General features: G+C 41.7%; 1 protein-coding gene across 2 annotated transcripts; it reads right to left on the bottom strand.

Annotated features, from left to right (window-relative positions):
* Nucleotides 1–10,590: 10,590 nt before the first annotated feature.
* On the bottom strand, nucleotides 10,591–13,666 carry LOC310822565 (interleukin-18-like). 2 transcript variants are annotated; one of them, XM_083694941.1, is made up of 5 exons: nucleotides 13,532–13,666; nucleotides 13,373–13,399; nucleotides 13,074–13,208; nucleotides 12,318–12,457; nucleotides 10,591–12,190 (listed from the first exon to the last, which is right to left on the bottom strand). In XM_083694941.1, the coding sequence occupies exons 1-5, from the start codon at nucleotides 13,602–13,604 to the stop codon at nucleotides 11,975–11,977; spliced, it is 591 nt and encodes a 196-aa protein (XP_083551067.1). In that variant the 5' UTR covers nucleotides 13,605–13,666; the 3' UTR covers nucleotides 10,591–11,974. The 2 variants fall into 2 exon arrangements, with proteins under 2 accessions (XP_083551067.1, XP_083551068.1); XM_083694942.1 differs by having other exon boundaries at nucleotides 12,318–12,454.
* Between the last annotated feature and the right edge of the window lie 534 nt (nucleotides 13,667–14,200).

Raw genomic sequence — 14,200 nt, 5'->3', positions numbered from 1 at the left:
TGTCATATTTGAAGTACTGTCTAAAGTCCTTGGATTTACTTTACAACCTTGTGCAATGATAGCATTATTTGGTGTACCAAATGAGGAAACAAGCATGACCAAGAAGCAACTCGACATCATAGCATTTGTTTCTTTGCTGGCACGTAGGCAAATTTTACTTCATTGGAAATCAAATATGCCACCCACTGCAGCACAATGGCTGAAAGATGTAATGCTATTTTTACATTTGGAGAAGATTACATTTGCAATAAGATGCTCAGACAAATTTCAGTCAGTTTGGGAACCTCTTTTGTCATACTTCAGTAATCTTCAAGAACTTCCCAACATATTGATGGACTAAATTAGAAGATTTCAGGAGTCTATAGAGTCTTGCAGCTTGGGCCCACACTAAGGCACACTTGGCCGGTCATACAGAGCTCTGAAGTCATGTTGTCCCTCATTGAAATCCTATCCATTTGTGTTTTAATTTTATTTAGCTGTATCTATCTATAGACACCTGTAACTAAGACTTTTCTTTTTATTTATTATTTTATTATTATTATTATTTTGGTCCAGTCGGGGTGGGGGGATGGATGGGTGGGGGGTGTTTTATGTGTTTAAAAAAAAAAGAAGAGAAAAAAAAGAAGAAAAATCTTATGTAACCTTGCTGATAAGTCATTGTCACTGCTTTTGGTTTTTCAATAAAAAGATTTATATTAAAAACAAATAACGAACCAGACCTGTCTAGTATTTACATTTCTTTCAAAGCTCTCTCAAAAATGTAATTAGAAGATTTTCATTTGAAAATGTGAATAGTTGAATATTGGAATGTATAGGCTACAGGCTCTTTTGAAATACTTTTGTGAAGGAAATGGAATGTATTTGAAACTATTTCTATTGAAATGTATATTTACATCTCTGGGAAGCTTCCATCAAATCATAATTTATATTCTAAATTCAACTTAGGTGACTAAATGGCTTCTACAGTAGGCCAACTGCAGTCTAATATAAATAGAATACAGTGGGGGAAATAATTATTTGATCCCCTGCTGATTTTGTTAGTTTGCCCGATTACAAAGAAATGAGCGGTCTATAATTTTTATGGTACTTTTATTTTAACAAATAGAGACAGAATATCAACAAAAAAGTCCAGAAAAAACACATTATATAAAGTTATAAATTCATTTGCATTTGATCAAAGGAAATAAGTATTTGATCCCCTACAAACCAGCAAGAATTCTGGCTCATACAGACCGGTTATATGCCCATGAGGCACACAGATTACTCCTGTCACTTTAAGAAAGTACTCCTAATCTCTGCTTGTTATGGGTATAAAAGACACCTGTCAATAGAATCAATCTCTTCCATTCCAACCTCTCCACCACCATGGGCAAGACCAAAGAACATTCAAAGGACATCAGGGTAAGAGTTGTAGACCTGCACAAGGCTGGAATGGGCTACAAGACCATCAGCAAGAAGCTTGGTGAGAAGGAGACAACTGTTGGTGCAATTATTAGAAAATGGAAGAAATACAAAATAACCATCAATCGCCCTCGGCCTGGAGCTCCATGCAAGATCTCGCCTCGTGGGGTAAGGATGATCATGAGAAGAGTGAGGGATCAGTCCAGAACTACACGGGAGGAGCTTGGTAATGATCTCAAGGCAGCTGGGACCACAGTCACCAAGAAAACCATTGGTAACACACTACACCGTAACGGATTGAAATCCTGCAGTGCCCGCAAGGTCCCCCTGCTCAAGAAGGCACATGTACAGGCCCATCTGAAGTTTGCCAATGAACACTTAAATGATTCAGAGAAGGCTTGGGAGAAGGTGATGTGGTCAGATGAGACCAAAATTGAACTCTTTGGCATAAATTCAACTCTTCTTGTTTGGAGGGAGAGAAATGCTGAATGCTACAATCCCAAGAACACCATCCCCACCGTCAAACACGGAGGTGGAAACATTATGCTTTGGGGTTGTTTCTCTGCTAAGGATACAGGACGACTTCACTGCATTGAGGGGCCAATGGACGGGGCCATGTACCGTAAGATCTTGGACGAAAACCTCCTTCCCTCAGCCACTGAGGATGGGTCGTGGATGGGTCTTCCAGCATGACAATGACCCAAAACATACGGCCTAGGCAACAAAGGAGTGGCTCAAGAAGAAGCACACTAAGGTCATGGAGTGGCCTAGCTAGTCTCCAGACCTTAATCCTATAGAAAATTTGTGGAGGGAGCTGAAACTTCGAGTTGCCAAGCAAAAGCCTTGAAACCTTCAGGATTTGGAGAGGATCTGTAAAGAGGAGTGGACCAAAATCCCTCCTGAGATGTGTGCAGAAATGTGATCACCGCGTTGTAGAAGTCCTCTCTCTTGGACCCTAGTTGAATGAGTCTCTGTTTCTCAAAGGAGAGCAGGGCAAACGTCCAAACGTCTTCAGAGCATGAAGCATCTTAGGTCGAAGTAGCCAGCTTTCGACCAGACAGTGTCGCTGGTGCTGAACAGCAAACATGGACAACAGAACAGCCTGTCCTGGGTTGCACAGCCACAGAGCCAGTCCTTCTGCGCGTACCACAAGGTGGAAAAAGGGAAGATTTGTAAGATCAGGTGTTGGTCTCCCATCACTTAAAAGCTGTCGTTCTCTTCAAATTATAGACTTGTGAAGTTTATAAGACACAAAATGACAGCCATCTTGATCACCAGTGAGCGCGCTCAAAATTTTGAAGTTAACGTGGTGACGTATAGTGACAACGTGAGGAGGGTTGTAGAATTCACAAAGCACGTACGTAGAACATGACACACACTCAACAATCATAATGTACATTGACGCGAAAAGGCAGTGTAGCCCCCTGAAGACAGAGAGAATCTCTGCCTACCCTGTGATGCAGTCAAACAGTCTGTCGGCCAACGCGCTTTATACAGTTGACCGCTGACTGCCACTGCCTGCTAGCTCGCGAATTTGAGTAAATGTCATTATTTCAAGCACCTTACGTTCCCAAAATTGATCAAACATATGTATTTACTCAGGTATTTCGAAATTGAATTGATGTGCAAAATTAATATTTAGTCTCCTGTGTAAATCACATGTTCTTGGCATTATCACAGGGCACTGCCCACCCTGCTTACACGTCACTGCTGTGATGTCACCGTGTGCAGCCATGTTGTACTGTGTTGGCCTCCAGAGAGACGGAGAGCTCTGTCTGTGTGTGTGCAGGGATACCACAGTGCTGTAGAAGAAGGAAAACAGTAATATTGCCCCCGCATGGATTGTCCGGTAACGGGTTCCCAAATTGGGTCCCAAAATTCCCCTCAGTTTCCACCTGGCCCCTTGTACTCTTTTTGTTTATGTTGATCATATTTATTATTATTTCCTTTCAAAACAGAAAATAATGATGACAATATGAGTGTTTAACATGACTGAAAGTCAACATGAATACTGCGTCTAGAGCCGTGTATTCTCTTGACACGGGTCCATTTCACACACATGTGTCAATGTGTGTGAAATGTGTCACAATGTGTCACAGACACAATGTGTCCATTGCGACACACCGGGGGAGGCTGGTGGAGGTAGACACCGGAGGACAGGTTTTAAACACGTGTTTGATACTGTAGATAGATTTATAATAATGTCAGTTTCCATGTGAAGGTTAGGCTGAGACTTTTGGCTATATTTTGTTAATAGCAAAGCATATCTAATATTGATAATCTGACTTCAATGTAATTATCACTATGTGCTAAGATTTCTTGAGTTTGTGCTGATTTAGTGCAAGAATGGTATACGTATCCAGCTGTTACAAGGCAAATCCTTAATAGAAAAATTGTGCATTCTAATCGAGAGAGAGAGAGAGAGAGAGAGAGAGAAATATGACCACAGGTCATTCAAAAACAATGCTACTAACACCTCATGATGAGAACCTCACAACAGGACAAAGAAAAGATAATGAATTTGTCCCTTTGCCCCTGTTATGTCGGCTTAAGTATTTCAATTAGGAGCTGTTTGCAAGGAGACCAAAGGGGACCAATCAGAATTCAGTTTGACACCTCAGAGAGCTCATTCTGTAGCCATTTGTCAGATCGGGGGACGGTCAACTGAAGAAGATAGGGGCAGAATTGAAGTTCTGTTGACATGTTGACTGGAGCAGGTTGTCAGTGATGAAACAGACAGACATGTTGACTGGAGCAGGTTGTCAGTGATGAAACAGACAGACATGTTGACTGGAGCAGGTTGTCAGTGATGAAACAGACAGACATGTTGACTGGAGCAGGTTGTCAGTAGTAAAAACAGTGTGACTGAGACCAGCCTGTCTTGTCAACACATGTAACAGACAGACAGCATGAAGAAACCATAAGGGAGACTTGTTATTGTTTAACAGTGGAAGCTTCTAGCTAGAGCGACAGCAGGATACGAACATTACACAGAAGAGGGAATCTAAAGAATCTAAGAGGGCCTCATGATGTGTGTGTGTGTGTGTGTGTGTGTGTGTGTGTGTGTGCGTGGATTGACTGATCAAATTTAGATGTATGTTCTCATACATTGCTGTAGCAAAGGTCCGTGACACACAGAGGCAGACGCAGTGTTGGTATGAGGAAATTGTTTGTTTATTGCGTACTCTCCTTATGCTTTTCCTCATGAACCTTTATTAGGTGGGCTTGCTTCAGCAAGTCCAAATATTGTTCTTTGACATACTTATTATAAGGTGGGCTTGCTTTAGCTATCTATTGAAACACCTTTAAACCCTTTCCACTACCAAAATAAGACTTTGCAAGTCCACAAAGTTTCTTCTGGAACTTCTTTTTCCAGTTTGACAGTGGGTTATCTTGGCCTATCAGGGACCACACTCTTTAGACTGTTAAATTTTAATGTTACCTAATTTCACACCAAATTTTCCTGCATAACCTGATACATGAAGATAAACAAGCTCCATGGCTGTGGTTCAGATCTATATACCAGTGTTATGCTAGTGTCTGTGAGGTTCACTGGAGCAGGGGAAGAATGGATCTACTGCCACCTATTGGTGATTAATAGTAAATGTGCTATGCTTCACCCTTAATGCATGGACCCGCACAATAACGTACTGGTGGCTTTAAGCTACAAATGTAGGAGTATTTTCTATTCATATGGTGTCAATGAATCACACTGGTAATGTGCATAATTAAATCCAACTGTGAAGTAAGAAAAGACAAGAAATACAATAGATTAAATGCAACACAAACACATTTACTGAATCATTTAATTGGGCTTCTGGGTCTTCCTGGAGGTCTTCTTGTGAATGGGTGTTTTGAGGGAGGGTCTGCGCCTGAAATCTATGATGAGTTCTAGTGTTTTGGATGTGTTGAGCTGGAGGTTGTTGTCTTGGCACCAAGTGAAAGCTTGGGCCACCTGCTTGCGGTAGTGGTCTTCGTTATTGTTGGTTATGAGTCCGGTTATGGTTGTGTCGTCTGCATATTTAAAGAAAGTGACTGAGCTGTGGTGGGATGTCATGTTGTTGGTGTAAAGGGAGAAGAGCCAGGGTGAAAGGACGCAACCTTGGGGGGCACCAGTGCTGAGGGTCAGAGGTCGAGATAAGAGGCCACTTATCTTAACCCTCTGTCGCCTTCTCCACAAGAAGCTCTGGATCCAGTGGCATAAACTGGGGTCAATGTTCATGTGCATCAGTTTGTTAAAGAGGGTGACCGGGTTTATTGTGTTGAAGGCTGAGCTGAAATCGATGAAGAGGATGCGGGCGTAGGTGTTGGGTGACTCAAGGTGTTGTAGTATGTGATGGAGGGCTAGGGTTAGGTTGATAGCATCCTCGACAGACCTGTTGGCACGGTAGGCAAATTGGTGGGTGTCCATCAGAGGGGCAGTGTATGATTTGAGGTGAGAAAGGATGATGCGTTCAAATGACTTCATGACCACAGATGTTAGAGCAATTGGTCTGAAGTCGTTGAGGCAGGTGGTCTTGTTTGATTTTCGTACGGGGATTATGGTTGAGTCCTTGAAGCATTTTGGTACTGTACACTGGCAGAGGGAGGTGTTGAAAATGTTAGTAAATATAGGGGCCAGTTGGGCTGCACAATGGTGGAGGACAGCTGGGCTGATGTTGTCCAGGCCTCCAGCTTTCCTCTTATTGTTTTTCTTGAAGATGGCCCTCACCTCCTCCTCTTGGATGTGGAATGGGGGGTGAGTGGGTAGTAGGGAGGGGCTGGAGATTGATCAAACCTGCCATAAAACGTATTAAGTTTGTCTGGGAGGTCAGGGTCTATGTCAGGTGGGGTGGAGGGGCTTTTTTTGTAATTGGTCATAATTTGTATTATTTTCCAGACAGTTCTGGTGTCATTTGATGCAATCTGATGTTCCAGTTTTGCAGCATAATTTGAGTTCTTTTTCTTGCGCAGAAGTTGGATATCTTTTGTAAACCAGGGTTTGTTATTGCTGTAGGTTTTAACTGTTTTGGTAGGGATGCACGTCTCCGTGCAGAAATTAATGTATGAAGTCACGGTGTCAGTGAGCTCGTCGAGGCTGGTCGCAGCGGTACTGAATATGTCCAAATCAGTGCAGTCGAAGCAGCCTCTCAGAGTTTCAATAGCCGCAGTGGACCAGGACCTTGCGGCCCTGGACGGAGCATTGGTGGATTTAAGTCTCTGTTTGTATTTCGGGACAAGAAGCAGCATGGCGTGGTCGGAACCTCCCAGCGGAGCCCTCGGGAACGACCGGTAAGCTTCGCTAATAGCGACATAGCAGTGATCCAGTGTGTTAGCGCCTCTGCTGGAGCATGTCACTTGTTAAGTGTAGTTGGGAAGTTCTGTGGACAGGTTGGTCTGATTGAAGTCACCGAGCACAATGATTACTTGATTACGTCGGGTTGCGAGTTTTCCGCAGAGGAGATGTAGGAAGCTAGCTCAGTGATGGCTGTGTTCGCATTAGCCGATGGTGGGATGTAAACACCGACCATGATAACTGAGGTGAACTCTCTCGGAAGATAGGATGGTCTGCATTTGATGCTTATATATTCTAAGTAAGGGGAGCAGTGTGTTTTTAGCACTGTAGTGTTGCTGCACCAGCGTTGATTGACCATAAAGCATATGCCACCTGTTAGAAATTATTTTTTATAAAAACAGTTTATTATTGCTATAATAAAAATACATTACTGCAGTGTGCTAAATTTACTAATGTGATGGCCTGTTGATAAATGAGCGATGGATCAAGCATTAGTCCCATAGTACGTTGGATTAATACATGGAGAGGTTAAGCCAGGTCATCAAGAAAGATGTTGCAACACACGCTTACACAAAGAGCTATAGTGGGAAAGTACCAGGCTAGGGAGGACATACCAGAGTAGGTATCTTATCTCTTACAGGGTGCTGACTCCGCAGATGGGATGAATGGTGTGACCAGCCCGTGAACAACAAGGGATGCCAAGTCTAAACCGCGGTTCCTCCCCAACCAATCACAATCATTTTGTATACTGTAAATGCTTTGTGCATCCACTCAAACAGTTTTAAAAGAAAAATAACTGATAATGACGCAAACAGGTGTGAGGGCACCGTTATTCAAAAAACCAAGGCAAGAAAATATGACAAAGCTTATCTTGCTCTTGGCTTCACATCGACTGTGGTGGGAGGTGAGGAGAGACCCCTGTGTGTCTTATGTCTGAAAGGTCTCGCAGCCGACAGTATGAAACCAAACAAATTAAAAAGACACAGAGACATTACACCCCAGTCACGTCAAGAAGCCACTCGACAAGAAGCCACACACTCCCTGCTGCTCTTGATATGGTGTCCACTATGATTGATGAGACGAGCGCCGCAAAATTGAAGGCAATCCCTCTGTCCAATGACACAGTTGCAAGACGTATATGCGACATTTCAGAGGATCTCGAAGAACAACTCGCAGAGAAGCTAAAAGACACACGTTTCGCATTACAAGTCGACGAGGCTACTGACGGTAATAAAGACTGTTTGTTTATTTCCTGCTCTGCTGAAGAGGACCAGTTCATTGAGCTGACATCGGACTCCACCCTGAGGCTGAGGTTTACTTCTAAAACGACAAGTGAATTCTGGCTTGGTGTGGAGGAGCATCCACTCGTAGGGCAGAGGGCAGTGGGCATTCTTCTTCCTTTCGCCACCTCCTATCTTTGTGAGATTGGTTTTTCAGCTGCAGCCTCACTAAAAACAAAGCACAGATCGAAGCTCAACATTGAGCATGACCTGAGAGTGGCGGTATCAAGCCTGCAACCCTGCTTGGGAAAAATGTGCCGTGTAAAGCAAGCCCACTGCAGCCACTAGGCCGCTGTGAAAGACTCAGACATTTTGACTTGTTCATCTTTTTTGCCAAATACCTGCATTTTATTATTCTAATTTTTTCTCAAGATTGCAAACTGGCAAAGTGATTGCACACATTTAAAAAAAATTTTTTTTTATGTTTGACAAAGCACTGTCTGAGTAGCAGTCTGTTGAATTGTATTGTATTTTATTGTTCTAGCTAGCAAAGACTGTTTCATTATTTCCCTCTATTTTTGAAACACAGACTTACAGAGCATTGTTATTGACAGATGTTGGGGCTGCACATTTTATTTTATAAAGCACTTTTTTTCTTCTTTTTTATAAAGCCTAATGGAGAATAGTTATTGAGTTATTTAAGTACATATTGACAGATGTAGCATCTTGAGAGGCTGCACCTTATATTTTATAAAGCACTTTTTTCTTCATTTTTCTATAAAGACTAATGGAGAATAGTTATTGAGTTATTGAAGTACATCATTTTTATTGACAAATATAGCATGTTAAGAGGCTGCACTTGATATTTTATAAAGCACCTTTTTATGACTGATGGAGAATAGTTATTGAGTTATTGAAGTACTTTTGAGAAATAGCACATAGACTCGTGTACTTTAATTATTACTGTTCAGGCGAAGTGATTGTATTGTATTTTTCTTTGTTTTTGAAAAATAGTCTCAAGATTTCAATAAATTTCATGAGACCCATTTCATGACTCTTTTGTTGGGGCGAGGGGGGGGCCCCCAAAAATATTTCCTCCAAAGGGGGGCCTGACAGAAAAAGTTTGAGAACCACTGATCTAGTTACAGAGACTACGCGCTACACTGTGACATGCTACACCATGAGATACAAACTGCTTATCAATACCCACATATAGACGAGGTATTGTCATGGTTTTGTGCCATATGGAACCACTATGAAACCATAGTTTGGAACTGTCTTAATCGCCAGTCTAACCCTAAAACATATAGGCTATTGATGACAGCATCAGAATGACTCGATGTTCATTTGGAAAAGTGAGCCTTGTCATTCACCTGTCATTCTCATCTCTACAGCACATACAATAGCGTCGTTGTCCGTTCAGCACCGCCGGCTCGCAAGTGCTGGTCGTTTCCCCATTGGTTTTCTTTGCGCCTTTGACACATTGTAAGTAGGAAACCTTGCTTGTGCTTTGTATACTAATGCAACATTTTGTTTGAGGAGACCCGTCGATGGAATCAATTAATTTGCTTTGGAGTGATGCTCGTAGTCTTATTTCCTTACTCTGCTGTTGCCCAACTTTGTAGGCTTCTATTATGTGAACATTGTGTCCTTTTGTAAGTTGCCTAATATTTGCCTTATTTAGCCGCACGCTTTTGCAGGGAGTTTTCATTTCATGGCTGTGTGGGCCGTGGGCCGATTGTTTGTGGGACCGGTGAGCGACGCGATCTGTGGGGTACGCGCAGCCCCACCGGCAAAAGTTGACCTTCTCTCTATTGTGCGCTGGATGAAAGTCTTGATGAGGGCAGGGACATCAACCTCATCCAGAATGTCACAGTGCACGGTCATATGGGTCAAGTGGGTGAGTCTCTCCTGTGTCATAGTGCTCCGGAGCCACATCTTCAGCCTGCGCAAGCCAGAGAAGGAGCGCTCCGATGCCGCAACAGAGATGCGGAGGGAGATAGTTTTATCATTATCATTTTTTAACAAGTACAACTTTGGTCCTCTGTGGCTCAGTTGGTAGAGCATGGCTTTAAAAAAAAAGCGGGGAGGGGATAGGATCGAGAGGGCATGTGGTTGCCCACTTGGATGTGACCAGTTTTAGAACATCATCAGGGGAGAGAGGGGAAAGAGCTGATAAACCAGAGACCGAGTGTAGTGCAGTGGGTTTGGGAGGAGTGGTAGCAGTGTTGGCGAGAGGTAGAGAGAAAGAGTTGCTAATGTCATCAACCTTCTTTTCAAAGTAGGTGACAAAGTCATCTGCAGACAGCAGTCATTACCCATCTTCTGCCATAGATGGAAGACCCATCTCTTCAGGCTACATCTTGACTGTTCCTCCTAAAGACCACTTCAGACCCCACTACCCCTCTGTATAGTTTCTCTACTCTTAATAATACAAAAAAATACAAATAAAAGAATCCTTCATTTTTCTAGCATTGTGACTGCTAATGGCACCTGGTCCTAGCATTGATTTTTGCTTATGATGACTGATTTATAGATGATTTACTTACTTTAGACAAATGTACTTGTTGTAAGTCTCTTTGGATAAATGTGTCTGCTAAATGTCAAAAATGTAAAAGATACACAACTGTAGTTATCTGGCTAATTTAATGATCCTACTTTCTAGGCCCCAGATGCATTAACAGTCAACACAGATTAGAGATAATGATTATATTATATATACAAGTAGACATTATAACAACAATAGACAAATATTAAGATTCATTACCAAACAAAGGTCATGTCAAAACAAACCGGAAGTATCATTTCACATTTTGAACGTATATGCACTGATTCACTCAAAGTGAACTGCGCAACCCACAAGTGCTCCTCATACAAGTGGTACCTTAGAAGTGAAGTACATATGCACCTGTTTCAAGGTGATTCTAAATAGGGTTGCTAGTCAATTTTCACTGAAACTTTCCATGGAAATATAGGCCTGGGAATTTTCCCCCATTACAAAAGCACATGGGGCACATAGTATAATGTTGTGTTTTCAATTGGTGGAAATTACATGAAATAGGCTATTTGGAGAATTACAGGTACAGGTTTTAGTGGAAAAACACTTGTCTCCAACTCTAAGACCGCATTCAAACGATAGGCGAGCACAGCTGGAGCTGTGGAGAGCATCCTGGCTGGCAACATCACCGTCTGGTACGGTAACAGCACGGCCCAGGACAGGCGAGCTCTGCAAAGGGTGGTACGCCTGGCAGAAAAAACCATGGGAGCTCCAACCCCCCCTCTCCATGTCCTGTACACCAGGAGGTGTAGGACCAGAGCCTACAGGATTATGAAGGACCCTCACCACCCGAAACATGGACTGTTCCAGCCGCTGCGGTCAGGAAAACGCCTCCGCTGTCATGCAGCAAGAACAGAGAGGCTAAGGCTGAGTTTCTTCCCCCACGCCATCAGAATCGTCAATGATGACCCCACCAGTGCCCCCCTCAAGTCACTCACACATGCACTGTCATCTTAACACATAATCATCCATCTGCTATTTATATTGCTTACTTATATGCTTACTGGTTATACTGTTCATATTGTTTATACTGTTTATACTGTCCATACATACAATTTTTTAGTACTTCTATTTTTATTTTATTGTATTTTAAAACTATTGTATTGTTGCACTACTCTGTGGCACTGTCACTTTTGCATTTCACTGTATACTTGTATGCACGTGACAAATAAAGAATCTTGAATCTTGAAAAAAAAAAAAAGCAAGAGAAAACACTTTCAGCTGTCCACACCTGGTCCATCATGTTGAAAAAAGTAAAAGAAGTAATTCCCAATGGTTTAACTAAAGTATAGGGGGACGTGGGACTACTGCGAGAGAAATGGAAACATTGCAGCTGTCAAATCTCCCTGGAAAATAATTTAAACTAATGCACGAAAAAGGGATACAACAATGACAATAAACAATGACAAACAAAAAACCCTCATATCCCATAAATTCCTGAAAATTCTCATATATTGCTACCCTACTTCTAAAAACATTGAAAAACAGCAACTTTCGATTGAAGTTTAAACCACCATTCTCTTAAGATTTCCTGAAGGACATTTCAGACTTCTCGTCCACTCCCTCTTTCAGGACCAGTTTGTAGAAATCATCTCCTACAAGCTCAAAGCTCAGGAACCGTGTGGTATTCTTCGAGGACACCAACCTGCACACCGCTTGACTTCCGTCACCAGTGATGTGCTTCTGAAAGAACACTGCCTCATGGCTGGAGTCATTAATTGACATTGGCAGAGTATCCTGGAAGGGGCATTGGGGTTAAACCAGATGGAGAATGTTAATTTAACTTTAATTAGTGTGTGATTACTACATCTATCCATGTCATCTGTCTAGAATTCTCAATCTGGTCAACTACACATGCACTTACCATCTGTTTTGGGTAGACTCTTAACTTGTCATCAGTGCATACAACCATGTGTTTTTCATCACTGTACACTGAGAGCATCACTGCACGTCCTCTGCCCGCAACTGAGTCTTTGAACACTTTTATATTGAACTGGCAATCTGCTGGAACATAAGGGTACATTCAATACTGGGGATTATGTCTCTATTCTGCATTCCCAAATACATGCTTGTAATTTGGTGTAACCCTTAATTAATACTAAGGAATGAAAATCCTATTTTCTATTGACAAAGGCTTAGTTAAAATATGTTAACTATGAACTATTGTTGCTATAGCCCAGGGCTGAGTTTCCTGAAAGCTTTGTAGCATGAACATAATCTACCGTATACATCAGTGGAGGTAAAAATCGGAGGAGGGCTTCTTGTAATGAATGGAATGAGGAATGGTATCAAACGTGTGTTTGCTTATTGTAGTACATGGAATTGAATGAAGAATGGTATCAAACACATATGTGTGATACCATTCCTCATTCCATCCATGCATTACAATGAGCGCCCCTCCTCTGATTTCTGCCTAACACCAGCCTCCTCTGCTATATGTCTACTGAAGATGATCTTGGTGCTACAGAGTTTTCGGAACCCCAGACTGTTAGTCGGTGGTGGACACCACCATGGCAGCATTAAAATGGTAGAGATTAAAATGGAGATTGAAGGAAATTGAATTGCCATAACATGGTCCTCCTTAGCTTTTTTTTGACACAGGGAAAATTACACCAGTTACCAGTGTTGATTTGCTCTTTGGTCATCTTCTCAAACGTCAACAGGCTTTCATCCAAAATAAGGACTTGGTTGTCTTTGTTTCGGATAAGTCTAGGACCCGCCGATGTGGGGTTATCAAAAACATCTGATTGAATATCTGCAGTATTAGAAGACATAGGAAAATGTTAAAAAAAAAAATCCAATGTACATGAGTGTGCTGTAGCTGGGGGGCTAAATAAAAATCAATATAAAATACCAACAATTAACATATAATTGGTTACACATGGACGAGTCATTTGAAAAGATTGTCATGAATCCTACCTGGATCTTCTTGAACTTTAAAGGGAACTTTAAATCCACCCATGAAACGGTCAACGAACAAACGCAAAGAATAGCGAGTGAATTATCTGTTTGACATCTGCATAAACATACTGTTATTCAGCAGTAACGATGATAGCTTGTACTTGAAGAATAGCCTACCGTGAAATACGAACTCTCCACTTGAGAAACAAACATGAGAAATTTGGAAGCTCTGGTACTTTGGGACTGCCATAGTGCCAGTCTAGTCTACCTGTCTCAAACAGGAATATGATGTTCCGATTGCGCTGTGCGACGGTGTATGCCCTTCCTTAAACACTTGGCTTCCTCCTTTTATTGCTTACTTTTGTCATCACCATGCGTCAAAACAGACAACTTTCCTCGTAAATGTATGGTTGAAAATACTACAGACCGACATTTCGTACAGAATAATTAACATAACTACTTAACGTAAAAAATCATCCTCAACATCTCTTTGAACGATTGTTAGCCCCATCTGTGACTAGGATATGTATATCAAGACGTGTGTATTAACAGATAAGTACTAGCCAGTTAGCATCCGCTGGTTGATGTTGAAGTAACTTTTCAAGATTCAAGATTCAAGATTCTTTATTTGTCACGTGCATACAAGTATACAGTGAAATGCAAAAGTGACAGTGCCACAGAGTAGTGCAACAATACAATAAGTTTTAAAATAGAATAAAATAAAAATAGAAGTACTAAAAAATATACAGTATGGACAGTATAAACAATATGAACAGTATAAGCAGTAAGCAATATAAACAGCAGATGGATGATTATGTGTGTGTATATGTGTTATGATGTCAGTGA

Source organism: Argentina silus (genome assembly GCF_951799395.1).
Source record: "Argentina silus genome assembly, chromosome: X".
NCBI classification, from domain to species: domain Eukaryota; kingdom Metazoa; phylum Chordata; class Actinopteri; order Argentiniformes; family Argentinidae; genus Argentina; species Argentina silus.
The sequence above is the reverse complement of the archived record's forward strand: the minus strand, read 5'-3'. Positions and strand labels throughout refer to the sequence as shown.

What these genes read in the sequence shown, in the direction of transcription:
- LOC310822565 (XM_083694941.1), bottom strand. Translation starts at nt 13,604, where the DNA reads ATGGCAGTCCCAAAGTACCAGAGCTTCCAAATTTCTCATGTTTGTTTC. An exon ending in CAAAGAGCAAATCAACACTG is followed by an intron (nt 12,458 to 13,073) that starts GTAACTGGTGTA and finishes CTTATGTTCCAG; the next exon opens with CAGATTGCCAGTTCAATATA. An exon ending in GAGTCTACCCAAAACAGATG is followed by an intron (nt 12,191 to 12,317) that starts GTAAGTGCATGT and finishes TGCCCCTTCCAG; the next exon opens with GATACTCTGCCAATGTCAAT.